Source organism: Ascidiella aspersa, chromosome 5 (assembly GCF_963924565.1).
Source record: "Ascidiella aspersa chromosome 5, kaAscAspe10.2, whole genome shotgun sequence".
Lineage (NCBI taxonomy): Eukaryota > Metazoa > Chordata > Ascidiacea > Phlebobranchia > Ascidiidae > Ascidiella > Ascidiella aspersa.
In genome coordinates, this window is record NC_139451.1 from 27,918,400 (window position 1) to 27,937,094 (window position 18,695).

Sequence of the window (18,695 nt, forward strand, 5' to 3'; positions counted from 1 at the left end):
ATAGGTACTATCGACAATGAACGTTATACCAACTCATTGTATCGTAATGCATATTGTTAGTTAAACTTTATTATTACGGCCCGCAGAGACCTTTTTAAGGTTGGTTTAGCCCGCGACTAACAAAGGTTGCTCACCCCTCACTTAGAGCTAACTAATTAACATACACCAATTGTATTTCCTTGTTTTTCCAGGACAAACGCGTTTCGAAAAGCAAATTGTCGGCCTTATTGATCAAACGAGTGATAAACTTTCCATTAAAATGTTTGCGTCTCATTGTTTAAAAAACAATTTTTGAGCGCAATTTTATTTGAAGCTTTCATAATGCTACCTAATTCTGTATAGCTTTGATATTCTTACTAAAATCTAGATAAGGGGTTCTTAACCAGGGGTAGAACGAAAGCAGGGGGTACGACATGCAGTTTGAAATCATGCGCTATTTAGGCATATTTGTGAAGATTGCGTATTTTAGTAAAAGCAACAACAAAAAAGCCATTAGTAAATTGACTGATTGTTTGTGTGTTGTAAGTGTATGTTTAACTTACATTATTTTGAATGCAAGCATTCAACACGTAAGTTATAAATACACTGAGTTTAATTCCTAATATTACAATTTTATTTACTTTCGTCGACCATTGTAGACAGGGGTTAAGAGACAATTTCATGAAAGCTTAAAGGGTACGAGAAGAAACATTGATCTAGATTGTTCCTATAACATTTTGCCAATCTCTAAATACTATTGCTTCATGCCTGTTTTTTTATAATTTCTAAAAAAGTGCGATTCTCCTAACCGGCCGATCCAAATCTGCACGAATTGCGACACGACTTCGGCGTAAGGGCTAATGGCTTTGCAACGCTGCAGACACAACAAGCGATAATCGAATTCCGAAAAACCGAATAGCACCAGAAAAAGTGGGTGACGCTTTAGCTTAAAACATCAACGTCATTTGCTGCGTTATGCGGTTTGAAAATGTGCCAAAAATACGCGTTAACACTGTCCAATTAGCTCAATTGCATTTTCGCGTTCGTTGATCATGCAGCAGTGTTGGTTGTGACGTCATAAGGCATGTTTTGCTTACGTCACAAAGGCACGTATCGCCCGGCGGAGAGTTATCAGGCGGGCGGATCAGCGCACGTTGTTTGGGTTGCGAAACGAGGAAGTGGGTTAAAATAAACCTCGAAACCGAAATGGGTGCCAAGTCGGTCGATGGTCTTAATGCAGTTGACTTTTTTCGTTTCATGGTTTTCTTCACATCAACTGTGATTTGTCGGAGCGACGGCCAGAAAGCGTGCTCCATTAACACTTGTCGTCCATAAGGCAAAAGCAATCTTGGCGAAGCGGGCTCGTCAGTAGACAATGTTGTTTATTATAAACTGTTGCTACCAGGCATGGTAATATAAATCAAAAACACAGCGCCTCTGGTCATTTTAATTCTTTAAAGACAATGTTTTTTTGTCAATAAATGTCCAAGCCAAAAAACTTGAGTAAATCGACATCATCTTGATTAAGACGATTACGAATTTGTATCATCATAAGTTAATATTCCACATCGAAAGGTCGGGAAAGCCTGAAATTTCAGTAATTGTTCAGACCCAGTCCTCGGCACAACCGATCACCATTAAGGAGCTGGTGCTACAACTGGAGGTAGGGCAACCAGAGTTGAACTGCGCATCGGCAGGAGGTTAACATTTTTAGCTTTTCAGTTTATGGTGTAAGACTAATTTTTATAGTATAAGTGTAAGTAATAATTTTAGTATTTTACTGCGCAAAAAAACCGATGTTTCCTAGGGAAAAATGGCAGGGTGCCCGCAGTGATACGGTTAAAGACCCTTCCATTTTGAGGTCGTCTGGCGTGTTCCGAATTTAGACGACCGAATAGGCGTCGTGACCAGCGCTGTCTATTTATAAGCGGAATACACAGCATGAAGCAAGCTGTGCACGTGATAAACGCCATGAAAAATCGATCACGAGTCTATCCGTTCGCCACAAATAACAACAACATTACCCAAGCCAGAACGACGGGGTGAACAGAGACTGGGACGCTACACAAATTTAGGCAAAAAAAAACAAAATAAATTTCAAGGCGTTTCAAAGCAAATTTGTGGATTTTCTCGAAAACCGAATATACTGTAGGTTCAATCGACGTGATTTAAAGATAGTTCGAAAACAAAACAAAAAATACTTTTGGTCGCTTTATAGTGACCTAAAATGGGATTGGTCGACGTGATTTGAAGAAGGTTCGAAAACCAAACAGTATGGATGCCATGGTCAACAGACTCAACACAAAAACAATAATAGTTAAAATTATTGTTTTTAAACGGCACTTTGTAAAACTCAATGACGTCCGGAAAAAAAATTAAGAATGTTTATGCAGGGGTAGCTTCTAAAGCAGCGAATGTCTTTGAAAATCTTTCCCAATCCTTTACGGAGTCATGGTATCTAAATGACTACAAATACACTCGTATCTTATAGCCCCGCTGCAGTAGTAGGCCTAAAATATTACGCCATCTTTCAAATAACATATCGCATATTTAGGATTGTAGAGCAAGCAAGGACAAGCAAAGTTAAAAAATCTATTCTGCAGTGAGGTTCGAACTCGCGAACTCGGCCATAGTGGGACTGTCTTTTGACACAAGTACGCGCAGTTCGTTGCAAAATATAGGTAGTATTTTAGGGGTAAAAAATCCAATTTTAATGGTAAAGATTGTAAAGGTTTTTTGCCATTCTGCCTAATTTCAAGGCCACACATACCCTAGCAGTTTACGGTAACCATGTTTGCAAAACCCAATAATACTAAAACCAAAATCAGAACACAGCAAACCGAGATATGTACGAAGTTAGTCTCCAAGTCTCAAGGGCAACCGGGTTGTTTTTGTTTTCGAGGATTACGGTGCCACAATAGCGTAAACACGAATATAGTAAAGGCATATTTTAAAGCAAATATGAATGAATATAGAGTTATTCGAAACGTTCAAATTGACACCTACCTCTGTATGGGATTTGAAATTCTTATTACGTATTACAAAAAGCAATTTTGGCAACATGATTCTGGGCAAAAATTACACTTCAACAAAGGAATGGCGAATTCAGGGCCTGCTTATAAAGCAGTGGTTCTCAACCGGGGTGCCGCGGCACCCAGGGGTGACATTTATAATGCCCAAGCCCAAGAGTGCCGAGAGATATTTGAAAATCTTTAAAAATCTCATTTTTGCTCAACTTTTAGAAATTTTTGTGTAATATTACAGTGGAATAAATTCAATTAAAACTTCCTACATTGTACAGAGTTGTTTTGTGTTGTTCCAGGTCCGTTTATTGCGACATTCTAGTGATTTACCTACGGAAAAATCCTGTAGGGGCGCCGCAATCTATTTATTATTTCTGCCGCAAGCCATAGAAGGTTGAGAACCACTGTTATAAAGGCTACCCTTTCAAAGCTAAACAATAAACACTAAAACGTCTAAAAACAGTCTCTATAGCCGCAAAGTCGTGCGACTTTTTGCGCAAAAACACGTGAGTCACTTTTTCCATCCCTTGGGGAGTTATTGCACTCTTGTGGTGAAACAAGACGCGCCCAAACATCGATTCTCGGCTATTTTTGATCTAGTTTCAGCAAAGTCGGTCAAACGGTAAAACCGTCTCGCCATATCGAATCAGCCAAGAGCTTTACTCATTTATAAATCGATTGTGTTTAGCATTTGATTCACAATTCGTTTTAGTATTTGACTTCAGCAAAGAAGGCTGAAGGCTAATTTTGACTTGAAAAACAGTTAAGGAACAATTTTTTTTATATTGTAATTTTTTGCGGATGAATTTACAATTTTTTATTTTTTATTTGCTCGTTTAGCCACCGTTTTGTTTTCTTGCAAATTATTGTTTTGTATGAAGTTAGTATTTTTTATTCAATTTCGTTCGTTAAGAAGCTTTTTTTTAATGTTTTTTTTTTCGTCTTTCAAACGGATTTTTTTTTTCGAGCAAATATATTAGCTAATCTTTAAAGCGGGAAATTAAGGCCAAATGGAATATTTTACTTTCAAAAAAAATTCTTTAAGGTATTTTTTAAGGCCAACAACGTTTATGTCACTGATGCAGCACAATTTTAGTTACCTTTACGAAAACATTTTCTAATTTTTATTTTTCAGCCATAAAACAAACGCACAGAAAAATGTGGCTCTTTGGAAGCGGCCACAAAAGAGGGCCGAAGCCGCGCTTGTAATACGCGCGTGCGTCACAACTTCAGTCGGGTGTTTGTTTACGCGATTAGCGCTTGACGTCGCCTTCTCGCTGCGATCACTTGCGAACTTGCGAACTTGCTCGTTGTGCTGTGACCTCGTCGAATTAAGGGGGAAGCGATTGGAGCGACGGGGGCGACGGAAGCGATTGGAGCGGTTAGGCGATATTAAAAAACCTACGCGATCACCCAGACACAATTTGGCAAAATGTTTACATTTCTAGACAAACTGTCTTAAAATTCGTCGCCTTCTTACTGCGAACTTGGTCGGTGTACTGTGACCTCGTTAAAGGAGAAGCGATTCGAGCGATTGAAGCGACGGGGTACACCTCGACTTAAACTAAAAAAAAACTGGGGGGTACACCCATTTTTTTTTAAACTGGGGTCCGCGAACTAATTTTAGGGATCCATAAAGGCCAAATTGAAAAACTATTGTATATTTAGGAAGTGATCAAACCCACTTGTGTAAATTTCTTGGTCCACGCGAAACAAAAAAAAATTAGGCGTCCGCGGTAAAAACAAGTTAAAAAGTTTAACAACTAGGGATGTTCAAAGTAGAATATCGAATCCTTGGATTCGAATCCAGATGGGATTCGAATCCAATTCTGCCGTTTATTTCGGGTAATTGGAACCGATATAATTTAATGTTTTACCGCCGATTCGCCTAATTGTACAAACGCGTGCGGTAAGTTGGCATGTCACTGCGGCGAAACATTTATAGTGCTTGCTTTAAACGTAGCCTCGTAGTGCAGTGTCAGCGTTTTTTCGGGCGACCAATTACCTCGTCTCGATAACGTTCGTCTAATAATTAGGTGTCAATCAAGCATTATTGGGCGAGCGACTAACGTGTAATGTCTGGTGTGGAGTTCGCAATTTCCCTAAATGCGTTAAGTTGCAAAAGTAATATTACGTTGTAAAACGTGCTGGCCGTCCACAAAATGCGCTATAGGGTTACTTTAGGTCAATATTCAGAGAGGTTATGCAGTTATGCACAGCGTAATTGTCAAGTATTCGTTATGTCAATAGTAACTTTACATTCTTTGCAGTACATTATTTGACTGCATAACAGATCATTTTAGTCAAAAAAGAAGCACTAAAACCCACCAATGCTTTAAAAACAGGACCGAATTGCTTAAGACTTCTGTGTGCTGTGTTGCATTGTACTCACTATTGGCAAAAATATAAGTTTTGGCAACAACCTCGACAGTTGACATAATACAGTTTACAGAACTGCTTCAAATGACAGTTGTTAAGAATGCATATGGGAGATTTTTTTTATTATAATGTACATATGTTAGAAAATTGTTTGGGCGATTTATTGCTGTTATTGTGGGCCCTGTGGGGTAGATTAAGATTAATCCATTCCCCAAACAAAATTGAGGTTAAATAATTTAATAAAAATATACTAGGATTCGCTATTCTGGATTCGTTATTCTAGATTCGAAACCTATTATTCTAGAATACCTTGGTATTCTACTTTGAACATCCCTATTAACAACCCCTGATTTAGCTGCTGAACCGTCCGTATTTTGCCAATTAAAAATATTGTTTACATCAATAAATGTGTGAATTACGTGCTGTTTTCGCCTGTTTTTTTAAAAAGTTCATTTTTGTTTTCACGTGTTTTTTAAAAAGGGTATTTTTTCACATTTTTTTAGAAACTTTATTTTTTTTTAGGTTTGTTGAGTCCGCATTTTTTGTTGATCAGGAGGTGTACCACAAAACAAACACGCAAACCTGTTATGGGCGTCGTTTCTTATTCTCGGTTTGAATGTAAACAAAACATGACACCAAGGCGGCCTCAAATTTTCGCGATCTTGAGATTACAGAAACGAGCAAGTCGGTTCTTGCACATAGCAAAACGCGAGGCGCGAAATCGCGATGTTTTGGTGTCGGAGATAAGTCGAAAGGATGGGATACGACACAAGGCGTGAGTTCATTTAAGACAATGGCGTCCTTGTGAAATGCGCGATAGGGGACTAGATTTTTTTTGTTTGCCTTTTTCTTATTTTTGGTTTGGCACTTTTTCCCGCTTTGAACGTAAAAAAATATTTCGCTTTAAAATGTAAGCGTCCTTGTGATTCATCGGATGGTTTAAACGCGATAAGTCCTATATTTTTAACGTTTTTTATTTGTTTTCGTTTTTGACTTGGAATTTTTCCTCGCTTTTGATGGAAAACTAGCCGCACTTTTATTTCGGCTTTTTTTTCTTTCCTTACTTTTTGAAATGATCGGATAAAACGGAACAAGACAGGGAACTTTATATGGGATTTTATTCTAAATTAAATATTGTAATAAAACACGTTTTTCTGCATTCTAAAGCAACTTTTTGCAAAGTATAACTTACAAGGTCCAGAAAAACGAAACCACAACAATTAAATTGCCAACCATCAAAAAATTCAGGCAAAACTCTGTGTTTTTTTCTACAAAATAAAACAACACTTCGGCCGGTTCCAAAACCAGCGCAAAACCAAACCAAACCAAACCGGAAAAGAGCAAGACAAAGAGAAGGCCAATTTCGTCGCGGTTTTTCGGGTCTGCGACCACGGGTGACGTCATAAGCAAGGTGCGAAACGAGGGGGTCAGGGGGTCATCGGATTTGGGCATCAAGCCCGACTGCCTTGAGCCGTGTTGGCTCACAGCAACAAAATAACCACAGACGACCTGGTTTCAGGAAACGATTTCAGCGACAACGATTGCTTTTGCTTGTTTCGTTTGCAGCGATTACGCCAGTTTACAAGGTTGCAGCTCAAAAACTTTGCAGAGGTGCTACACTGGCGGGTAAACATAGAGAAAAAGGGTTTCTAGGCTTTTCTGTCGTTGATGAACAAAAAAAAAGTGAAAGCGTGATTTTTCAGTTTACAAGGCCGCTCGAAAACTTTGCCGTACATTCAGTTACCGGTGCATCGTAGTAAAACGTTAAAAAATACATCACGCATCCATGCATTTTAAAACTTAGGCCTGCCAATTTAAAGCAAATTAACACGATTATTTTCGCGATTACGCTAGTTTACAAGGTTGCAGCTGAAAAACCTTGCAGAGAGGTGCTACACTGGCGGGTAAACATAGAGGAAAAGGGTGTCTACGCTTTTCTGTCGTTCATATACATCACGCATCTATTCATTTTAAAACTTAAGCCTGCCAATTTAAAGCTAATTAACACAATTTTTTTCGCGATTACGCTAGTTTACAAGGTTGCAGCTCAAAAACCTTGCAGAGAGGTGCTACACTGGCGGGTTAACATAGAGACAAAAGAGTTTCTACGCTTTTGTGTCGTTGATAGGTAAAAGCGTGATTTGAAGGTTTACAAGGCCACTCGAAAACCTTGCTGTACATTCAGTTACAGGTGCATCGAAGTTAAACAGTCAAAAATACAGCACGCATCTTTTCATTTTAAAACTTTAACACAATTTTTTTCGCGATTACGCAAGGTTTGCAAGCTCGAAAACCTTGTAGAGGTTCTACCGGCAGGTTAACAGAGAGAAAAAACAGCTGATAGGTGAAAGCGCGGTTTTATGAAAATGCTTGGAACGGTCATTCGAATTGGAAAAGGTATTAGAAAAAACACAATCTACCTTGACCTGTTTTACAAAAGCTTGTCTAAATTAAACTACAATTTGTCAAAATTTTCAGTGTAAGATTCACAAATCTAAGCAGTTCAATAGGTGACGCAAAACAAGCCAGAAGACTCTCTATTTTTGTTTGTTTTTTGCATAAATCTATTTTTAATTGTTTTTTGCATATTTTTTTATATTTTTATGAACCGGCTATGTTTATTGCCGAGGATGTATAAAAAGCAATTGTGTCTTTCCCAAAAGCTTTAGAATAATAATAAAAAAGGCTAAAAAAGTCCGATATTTTTGTTTTGTTTCTGCAAACTGCTAAAAGGAACCTCTAGCTTTAAACATTTGATAATTGTGACCTAAAAAATAACTGATATATCGCTTAGCCTTAGCCCCAATTAATAGCATAGGTTGGCCAATAAGTGTATAAAGCCTTTCTGCTAACATAGATATGCTGGTCCTATGCTAAAATAATGAGACACCAACCGCATTGTGAAACCTAACACAATACAAACGTCCGTTGTGGACATTGTATGTTTTTTCTTTTAACAAAATACACTGTGTCGTTTCAAAAAATCCATAAACAACATCAACAAAACGAAAAAATATCAAAAAATAAAAAAAAATGTATTTTTATTCTTTGTAAAATGCAAGCTCATAAAACCCTGGGTCATTGCTTTATTTAGACTCAAAATACTGCCCTGGTGTGGTGATAAAAAATACTGCCTGGTGAACAAACATTTTAAAGTTAATCGTATGCAAAATTTAAAATGTTGAATTAAACTTTTTCACATACCGCACACACTTTCATTCAGCAAACAATTTAGAAAAAAAAAACATTTGTAACTCAAACATTTAGCTTATCTAACTATTTTCTGAGAAAAAATACATACACAAGCAGCTCATGCAAAAACAACAAAACAGAAAAATAAGGAATACACTAAAATATTGCTTAAAACGACTGGAAGCTAAAATATATTCAGCTCAAACTCACCTTTGTGAAGAATGTGCATATTTCTGTGGATGGCTGATGTTGCTCCACTAAAGGCCCAAGAGCCTAAACAAACAAAAACACAAAATAAAATAAAGATATTAGTCTTGTGCATTGATACAACATGTGGTAAATTACAACCCCGGTCTGTATACATACAACACAAAGAAATTCAAAAGCTCTTTTAGAGGAAAGCTGCCATTGTTTTGTGTACATTTCGACCACTTCTAAGAAATATTTACATCCACTTTACAGACGAAAGGAAGCAATTTCTCCTTTCTGCAACGACTAATGTTGCAAGCATGAAAAGTGGAGCGTATCAGATTTGCAATCGCTCAATCTCAAAAAAATGAACTTTCTCATTTCAGCCTGCAATTTTGCGATGAGACCTGATGCACTAAATCCATAAATCGTATAAAATTGATTTTTTTTTTGTTTTGTTTGGAAAAGAAATAAAGAAAATTAAAGCCCATACAGCAGTAGGTTTTATTTTAAACGCATTAAATATCTCCTTACTCAATGTTAAAAACAAATATAGAGGTATTCAAAAGATTTAAAATGATATATACCTACTTATGTATAGGCATCGATATTCTTACTATGTACATTCTTTGTTTAATTTCTGAGATTAACAACTTTGATTTAATTGCATTGGCCACAACACAAACTTCCTGCAAAAGCATCCTTGTGTGGCGCCGACGGTGAGAAAAGGATCGAGTAAACCACACATGGCGGATTAACGATGTTGACAATGCAGACTTGACGCATACGCACGATAAATAATTGCACGTGTGTAGTGAGCAACATCGCAAAATACCTGCAGGCCATCAACATTCCTTATATCAAGATATTCTCCATAATGCAACAAGCCCATCAACTCAATTCAATTCCTAGGCCACATTTTTATTTACACTGTTTAACGGGATTCGGAGATCGCCAAACATCAGTGTTGTAAACAAGTCATTTCAAAATAACTCCAGTCGTTTGTGAAATGACTAAATCTCAGTCAAATCATTTGCAAAATAAGTTAAGTCTCAAGTCAAGTCAATTTCAAGAAATATCTAGTCAAGTACAAGTACAAGTAATTAGTGCAAGTCAATTTCAAATCACAGCATTGTCAACAAACATTAAAAATGAAAAATTAGCTAGTTAACAATTATTACATAATATAATTGACCTAAATAACCTTTTACTGAAAACAAATATTTTATTAAAGCACCTTAACATATGCCCAGTTATGTAAAAGGCTAAAGTCAAATTCAAGACATTTGTCTAAATGACTTTGTCTAAATGACTTAAGGCAAGTAAAGGCATTCTACCCAAAAAAGGCATTTTGCCCAAAACACATTTTTACCCAAAGACAACAACACAACATACACACAAATGAAAATGTACTGGACTGTACAGTACACTGTTTGCCAATAAAGATTAATTGTATGATTTTCAACATCTATAAAAAAAATTAGTTTCTTACTCACCGCAATTAGGTTTTCTCTTGAAATTCCACTTAGGAGATCAGCTTTCTGTAGTTCAGACAAAAAAGGTTATGCAAGTTAGTGAACAGCAAGATAAAATTACGTCAGACAAAACAGTCAGGCTTTTTTTACAGCTTCCAGTAAAATTTCAGTCGATAGCCCACTTAACCCATATAAAGCTTTTGCGAGAAACTATAAAATCAAATTGATTCAGGCAATAATTTTTTTATATTTCGTCAGATCTGTACTTTGCAGTACCATATCTGTTGGAATTTAAATCGGAAAAACAATGTTATGTATTTCATTACACAATTTAAAAAGTATAACAAATTTAGCCTTTAACCTATAATAAAAGAAGACATTTATATTGAAATAAGTTTATTGTAAAGCTATTACATTTCATGCAATTGTTAAAATCTCATTTTGGAAAATACAAACTATGGTTTAAATGTTGTCAGATTTTCAAACTAAATACAGTTTTAAACGAAGCTTGGTGAAAGATGAAAAAGGGCAACAGTTAAAAACACTCATTACATTTTTTAGTAGTTTATTTTTTTTTTTTTTTATTTCCTTCAATTAAAGCAAATCAACACCAAAGTTTAAAACTAATTTTCATATCCAGTTTGTGATTGTCAGGCAATTTAGATATCCAGCCCACTATGAAGTTTGCTGGCCCCTGGATATAAATACTTAGGGTTGCAAGGGGGAACATTCTTAACAAGGACCTTTCTTTTACATGTAACAACACATACAGGTGTTTGTAGGAATTTCTATATTTATGTTGATATGATACCATATTTTTTTTCAGTATTAATTTATTGAGTTCACTGATGATGGCATTAGAAATTGCCGAAACGTTTGAAAATAAAGCATGTCACTTTTAACGTCTATTTTGGCCGTTATTTTCATCATTAAATTTATTGAGTGTTCTTGCAATTAAAAAAAATTTTTTTTTTAAATATACATTTTTTCCGATCTTGTACAAACATTGTTAAGTTTAACACGGCGTTAAAATCTTTGCCGATGGTGAGGTAATGTCTGACCTGCGTTAAGAGTTTTGAAGCGACGTCAAGTAGCACTCGGTGGGTGTCGTCTACGTAGAGCATCGATCCCAGAGTCATTGATACGAGTGACTGCGGTAAACAGAATTGTGTAATCACGTCATAAAAACAATAAGCCATTCAGATTCAAGTTAGGTCACTTAGGATTTTTGTGCCATAAACTTGGGGCGTTGCGTTAGGAAAGGTCAATACATTGGCATATAAAGACTAGGAATGCAAATAAAAACTATTTACAGGTAATTTGGCTTTTTGCTCTACCTCTATATTTGAAATACAATGACGCGCCGTAGGTATCTATGTAAAACTGGAGTTAATAATAACACAATCCTGTTGTAGCGTTAATTTCCTGTGTTATAATGGCCCATAGCATCACCGTGAACAAAAATAACATGCAAATTTCCGAGAACTTTCACCACACAGGCAACCCATTAAGGCATGTTCGATTTCACATTAACACACACCTCACAACAAGGTATTAATATACACTGGCAGGTAACCAGCTGTATAGGGACAGTCATTGACTTTATACTTGTTTTGATCCTACACCACAGTGTGGTTGAAACAGTATACACACCATTGTAATGGTACAAAAGAATGTATCTGGACAGACAAGCAGAACTTCAAAATTCTCAAAAATAAACAGCTGTCAACATTAATAGAGATTAAAAGAAAGACACAAATTCTCATAAAGCGGTAATTTAAATTAACTATTTTTTAAGCTTTGAATAGAAACTACCAGGCTAAATAATTTAACATTTCTAGATTTGCAAGGTAGCAAGAAATAGGCGATCTTATACCAATAACTGGTGTAGGATCTTACCAAATTTTCGTCGCGGGATTTATGTTGCTAACACCATTTGGTTTAGGCTGCGAGTTAGCGTTTGGGTGGGTCAAGTATTAGTATTGTATTAATTCTCCCATATTTATTTGCTATTTCATTTTTTTAAATGTTTAGTTGCTGTAAAAAGTGGCAGAATTATGGACCAGCAACCAATAAACCACTAGAAAACATTTTAGAACTGATACTACAATGTGTTGACAAAAAAAGACAATTTAATACATTTACTTTAAAATAAGACAGTCTTATACCAATACAACATAACCAAACACTTTGGAACTGATATTACAATATATTGACAAGAGATGAACCAATGAAACACTACATATAAACCAACACAAAACATTAATACAGCTGGTAACCTAATATGCAAGGAATTACCTCTAATTCAAGCACCATTGCTTCTGGCTGAGTGGCCGCGTAGAGGGTCCCTGTACTCTTGTGCACAGCCATCTGGAACCAAACAACAGTGAGAAGTTAAGTAGATGCGGCTGGAAAATGGTTGCAAATGTTGGGAAAGCTGGGACACTTTTTAACAAGTAAAGCATTTTTTCTTAATAGTTTTTTTTTTAATTCAGTCTTTAAATATGCTTATGGAAGATTTGTGCTTTTTATCCTCAATTGAGTTATATAGAAATATTTGTTGTTGTTGTTTTAAAAAAAAATAAATTGGAACAAATAAACAGAATTTAGTGGCCATTAAAGCAAATTTTGTTACTTTACAAAACAAAATATTTGTTTGCATGCTTAAAAAAGAAACTAACAAACTCTACAGTTACTTATCAAGGTTATTTCCACTTTTTACCCCATTTAAGCTAGAAAAATATATCTTTTTAAAAAAATTAAAAAAAAATCATAACAGAATACTTTAAATATCAATTGTTCTTTTGGTACAATAAGTTATGTAAAGATATTTAGTGGTTAGTGCAAAGGCCCATGAATGCAAATTCTGTCGCTTTATTATAAATTCACAAATGAATAAAAAATCGACAACATACCCTCCAGATAATTGAGGTTAGGAGCCGGTCACGCTGATATGCGTCTGGTGCCTAAAAGCAAAAAAAATCTGTATATGTGGCAAACCTTAGTATGCAAAACAACATTATGCAAGGCAAGACTGGTAACAAAAAACTAAACATACACCCAAGAGAAATTCTTAATGACGCTTTTCGAGGCTGATTGCTGAACTACAAGGGTTCAGTGATGCATGAAGGTAAAACAACAATGAAAGTAATTTAAAAAAAGGTGAATGAAAGATCAAAGTATTTTAATGGAACAATTGTCATTTTAGCACCTTCTTAAAATACCTTTAAATAGAATACTTCATGTAAACTATCAATTTGTTAATTGAAAAAAAATCTTTGTTGTTGAGATTATATAAATTTAACACTTAAAATGTTAAAAAAAAATTTTTTTTTAAGGATTATACAAATAATGTTTTATATTAAGTATATAATTCATGAAACATATACTAGAAAGTTTCATTACCAGGTTTAGGACATGAATTAAAAGTACAAATCTTAAGAAGCAGCAAGGTTCTACAAAGGTTGTAAATGAAAAGTGTATACAACAACTGTTGTTGTTCTACAACAATGCAACCACATAATATGATTCTGAACATCAAAACTTGACTAAATTACATGCATAAAACTAATATAACATGTGTCAATATTGTTGGGACGGCCAGCATTTAGCTGAAACACATTTCCGCAGTATTTGTTATGCACTTCTCACCAAACGCTTTAAAGCAAGACAGGATGTATGAGCCTCAGCCACATATGTTTAATCATTTGTCAGTTCGTCACAAAATTCAGATATTTTTATTTTTAATTTTAATGTTTTTTTTCTGTTTTTAGTGCAATATTTTTTTTTTGTTTTCACTACAATGCATAGTTGATGAACATTTACAGGGCATATTTGGATAGAAATAAATGCATTTATAATATTTTATTGGCTTGGGCTACTTGTTGGATGGATGAAACCTTATATATTTCTACTGTATATCTTAAAATATTCCTAATCTATATCACTTAAATTAACCTATTTTAAATTTTTTTTTACAATTTTGAATTTCTCATATTTAATGATAAACAGAATATATCTGTAAATAAATCACAAAATAAAAACAAATTTCCATCTCTCAAAGATTACATAGTTTTTTTTCTTATAATGACAGAGGCACACCTGAAATAGATAGGACTTTGTGTTGGTGGTGATTTTTAGATAGCTGTTTGGTCCTTTGGCGAAATCAACACTCAGAACCTGCTCTATGGATGTGTAAGGTATCTGCGTCGCCAGAATTCCGGAAGGCTGCAACCAAATAAGACAAGACAGAATTAGCACAAAGCTCGTGTTTGATCTCTGTCCTGGTTTGCCCTTTATCATGGTGCTTGTTTACTTGGTAAATGCTGTGACACGTTGAAATAAATATAACATTGCTTATTTAACTGTTAGGACAGTGGTTTTCAACCAGGGAACAGGGCGCCTAATGTGGCATTTCTAATGCTCAAGGGTGCTGATAGGTATTTGAGAATTTTTAAGAATCTGATATTTGCTCAATTGGCAAGTTTCTTGATACAACTATTTGTGCAGGAATGAAGACCATTATGCCAAATAACATTTTCCTACATGTTTCGGGTTGTGTTGTTCCAGTACTTGACATTTCACTAAAATATTCAGTGACATTTCACTAAAATATTCAAAATTCCAGTTGGGGTGCCGGAAATCTATTTATTATTTTTGAGGGATGCCGTAAGCCATAAAAGGGTGAGAATAACTGTTCTGGGATATGCTTGAGGGTCGGCACCTATCACTCAAGCAATCATGCTGTACAAATTAAAGTAAAATAAAAAAAAATATATTTCAGTATTGGCCACTGCAAACAGCCATCTATGTAGCCAGAATTTAACAGGACGGTATTTTTTAAGAAATATGTGTACAAAATACTGCTTATAACAGGGGTGGGCAACATACGGCCCGACGGGATTTTGGGCGGCCCGCAGTTAGTTTCCGGGATTACATTATAAATGTGGCCCGCAGCAACAGTCTGCCACAATCCCCACTACTTGCTTTCCACCTCAAATAATAGTGACTGTTATAGTTATTCTTTGGTTATTTGTTTTCTTTGTGGGTAAAATTAGAAGTTACAATAGGCCAAGCTATTTTGCCAATGAACTTAAAGTTGACAAGGAGTGTCGCAAATTTAAAGGATTAAATGCCCAGATACTTACTTTTTCATTCAATTCGGCAAAAATACAGTATGTTTGCTGTGTAATGAAAGTGTTGCTGCGTTTAAAACAGTACAACAAAATACGCTTTATTTCTTGTATATGTGGATAAATACGCGATTAATGTATCGATTCAGGAATACGGCCCGCCAAGTACTTTATTTTACCATAACCGGCCCGCCGACTGGAAAAGTCACCCGCCCCTGGCTTATAACTATAGTTTGTAAGAGGAAAAAGAAAAGGACAGGGACCAATTGGTGAAAACACATATATAATTATTTTGTAATGATATAATTGTTACTGTTTTCTACCTGTCTTGGGCGTTTTCAATTATCTGGCATGTTACTAAATTTTCTAATTTATTTATGAAGAACATATACCAACTTTTTTATTTGCTTGTAGATCATAATTTGGTTGTTAACGTTTAATGGCGTTGGCTACAACTGAGGTCTCGTTTTCCAGTTAGGTGATAACAACTAGTTGTAAAAGTCCGACCAGTGAAAACTATATAACGACCAATATTGGACAAAATTAATCTTATCCACACACATCGCTATGTGTATATTTGGTATGAAATCTTAGATAGCATGTTATCAAAAATAAATAAATTTCCTATTTTTTCACAATTGTAAATTTGTTAATTGCTTTCATTTTCATGGCTGAAAGTTTTACTTTGGTTTACTGTGTTTGGCATCATGCCAAGGTAAAATACAAAACATATTTGTATAATTTAAAAGACAGAAAAACTGAATGTAATTTGCATTTTTTTAACTAATTAAAATTGTTACCATACCTAGATATATCCAAAAATCGCTATTGGTATCGAAAAATTGGGTATCAACTAAAAAAGCAACTTATATCAGTCAATTTTCAGTAAAAACAACCAATTTAAAAGAATCCTACATTTTCAGACGAAATTCCATCGTCGTTCAGGTGAATGTGGTGGTTTTCCCACGACCGAATCGATCCAATGGACTGCATCAGGTCGCTGAAAACGCCGGTGGAACCCTTCCCTAGCAAGTGAATCTGGACGTCGCCATCAGTGAAGAGATAGTATTTGGTGCTTGTTTCCAGGCCAGAAATATCTGGCAAACTGCTGTTCAGCTTTTGCTTTTCGTCTATAAAACGCAATTAGCAATGACGCTGAAGCAGAATTTAATAGCGGCAAATAGGGATGTCATATACATAATAATTCATTGCGAAAATGACGTTTTGATAGTTTCAGCAAAAAGTAACATGATTGGATTAGATACCATATGACAGCTTTGCTTTAGTCAAATGAGAAAGGGAAATGGTAATGAATTTTAAAATGCCAAATAAAGGAAATTGTTGCTTTAGAGACTTTTTATGGCGCCGATACCACAATACAGATCAAATTTGGTAGTTAGAGGAAAACTCAACACCCACATTTGCAATTTACTCCTTCAGATGCTGTGACATTTTAATAGGTTTACGGGGCCAGCTACTGTACTACGGAACAATAACATTTTGTACACATGATTCAAAAGTCCACCCAAAAAACTTTTTATAAATGAGCAGATCCAGTTAAAAACTAATAATCCTCTAAACATAAGAACTACAAAAAATAGGTTTATTTGTGTTTTTAAAATACATATATTATTTTACCATGAGTTTTAAGTTTAATAATTTAAAATCTACACATCAATTTTGTCAGGATGTCATTTTAATGCTGAGTGAAATAATAAATTATTGACGCATAGACACAGCTATGCAAGAGTAACAGTTAACTTAGACAAATGGTCTTTTCCTGACCTTTAACACAATGTCATAAGCTATTAACACCCTGGCTAAGCACAAATAAACATGAAAGTTAGGAATGTTTTCTATACACTAAAATGCACTTAACTTCTTATGTAAATGGCATGAAAAACATTTATTGTTTAAACTAATACCTAAAATGAATCATACATGAAAACCAATTTACAACAAAAAATAAATTTAGAAAAATATAAAACTTATTTTTAAAACATTTCAACGTGATGGTCAATGCTTTTATGCTGTTGATAATAAGGTTTGATTGATGAATTATAAAGAATGAAAGAAAGTTATGTTATGCTAAACTAAAAACAGTGATTATGGATAACTTTTGACAATAGTATTTTAAAACAGTTTGCTTTGGTTACAATTTAAAATTTGACATTTTGTTATTGTAATTAGACTGTAATACGTTGAGTGCTTTTTCATTGAATAAAAGACTTGTAGACTATTTTAAGCTTGTTTTCTTCTATAAAACGTTGTATTTTAAATTGTAAAAACAACTAAACAACAGACAGCTGAGCACACTTACTGTGTAATGATCTAACTTTAAGGCTTTGGCTGGTTTTTCGTTCCCTTGAAAGTGTAAACTTCTCTCGCATGCTGGAAAACTTATTCCCTAAAAAGCGATTTCCAAATTTCTTGGACATCTTGCTTTGATATTCCTCAGGAAGACCTCAACAAAGAAACCTAAATCCCAATTGTGAGTGTGCCTTTATTCACTGAAGTATGGTGTATAGAAATTCATCAAAAAACTTTACTGCAATGCAATACAAAAATGGGTGAATGGACATTTTTTGGGCACAGATGAACAAAGCTTCATGTATTTATCAATTTTATAAACTAGTTTTGGCTACTTGTGAGTTAGATAGTTCTAAGAAAAGTTCAGAAATATCAGAAAAAGGCTGAACAAAATTATTTTATTTAGATCTAGCAGATATGTTTACGGACTTTATATAAAAGTAATTTATTTCTTCCAATTTTATTTTCTAAAGCTCCAACATTTGAGTGTCTAATGAACTGACAGCATTCAAAACATGAGCTTTCAAGCATCTTCCACAGCCATGAGAGTTGTACTGATGTAGAATCTTACCACAGCGTTCAAACAATTATTAAGTTACCGCGCAATACGTGTGTTAGAGTGTCGGTTAGTGTTTGGGTGAGAGTTGGTCAAGTATTATTATACTTTTTATTTAGTAATATGGTTTAATCTACCCAAACCCAAACGCTAACCCGCACCCTAACTCAAATAATGTGCGTTGTGGTAGGATTCTAAACCAGCGCCATATTTTGTAAATATAAAGTTGACAATATTTGCATAAAGAGAATGGATGCAAATTGCAAAGCGACACAAACAATCAGTTAATAAATTAGGCTCTATCAATACCGAAGACTCAATATAATGACAATGGTGGCTATATATATACGCACATCAGCAAAAACCAAAAAGAAGTCCTAAAATACTGCACAGGGACCATAAGCTGACTGTAAGGCTATCGGCAATCGCATCGAACTGCAGTTTGGGCGAAATAACAGCT

General features: G+C 35.0%; 1 protein-coding gene across 1 annotated transcript in view; it reads right to left on the reverse strand.

The window, feature by feature from the left end:
• LOC146145745 (C-Maf-inducing protein-like) overlaps window positions 1-17,938 on the reverse strand; it is a 63,037-nt gene extending 45,099 nt beyond the window's left edge. Inside the window, exons 1-8 of the mRNA XM_083389477.1 lie at window positions 17,690-17,938; window positions 16,285-16,499; window positions 14,339-14,464; window positions 13,153-13,203; window positions 12,536-12,607; window positions 11,299-11,388; window positions 10,259-10,303; window positions 8,784-8,846 (exon numbers count right to left, since the gene is read on the reverse strand). Of these exons, the coding sequence (XP_083245603.1) occupies window positions 8,784-8,846; window positions 10,259-10,303; window positions 11,299-11,388; window positions 12,536-12,607; window positions 13,153-13,203; window positions 14,339-14,464; window positions 16,285-16,499; window positions 17,690-17,807 (780 nt within the window). The 5' untranslated portion in view covers window positions 17,808-17,938. The remainder of the gene's footprint in view (window positions 1-8,783; window positions 8,847-10,258; window positions 10,304-11,298; window positions 11,389-12,535; window positions 12,608-13,152; window positions 13,204-14,338; window positions 14,465-16,284; window positions 16,500-17,689) is intronic.
• Between the last annotated feature and the right edge of the window lie 757 nt (window positions 17,939-18,695).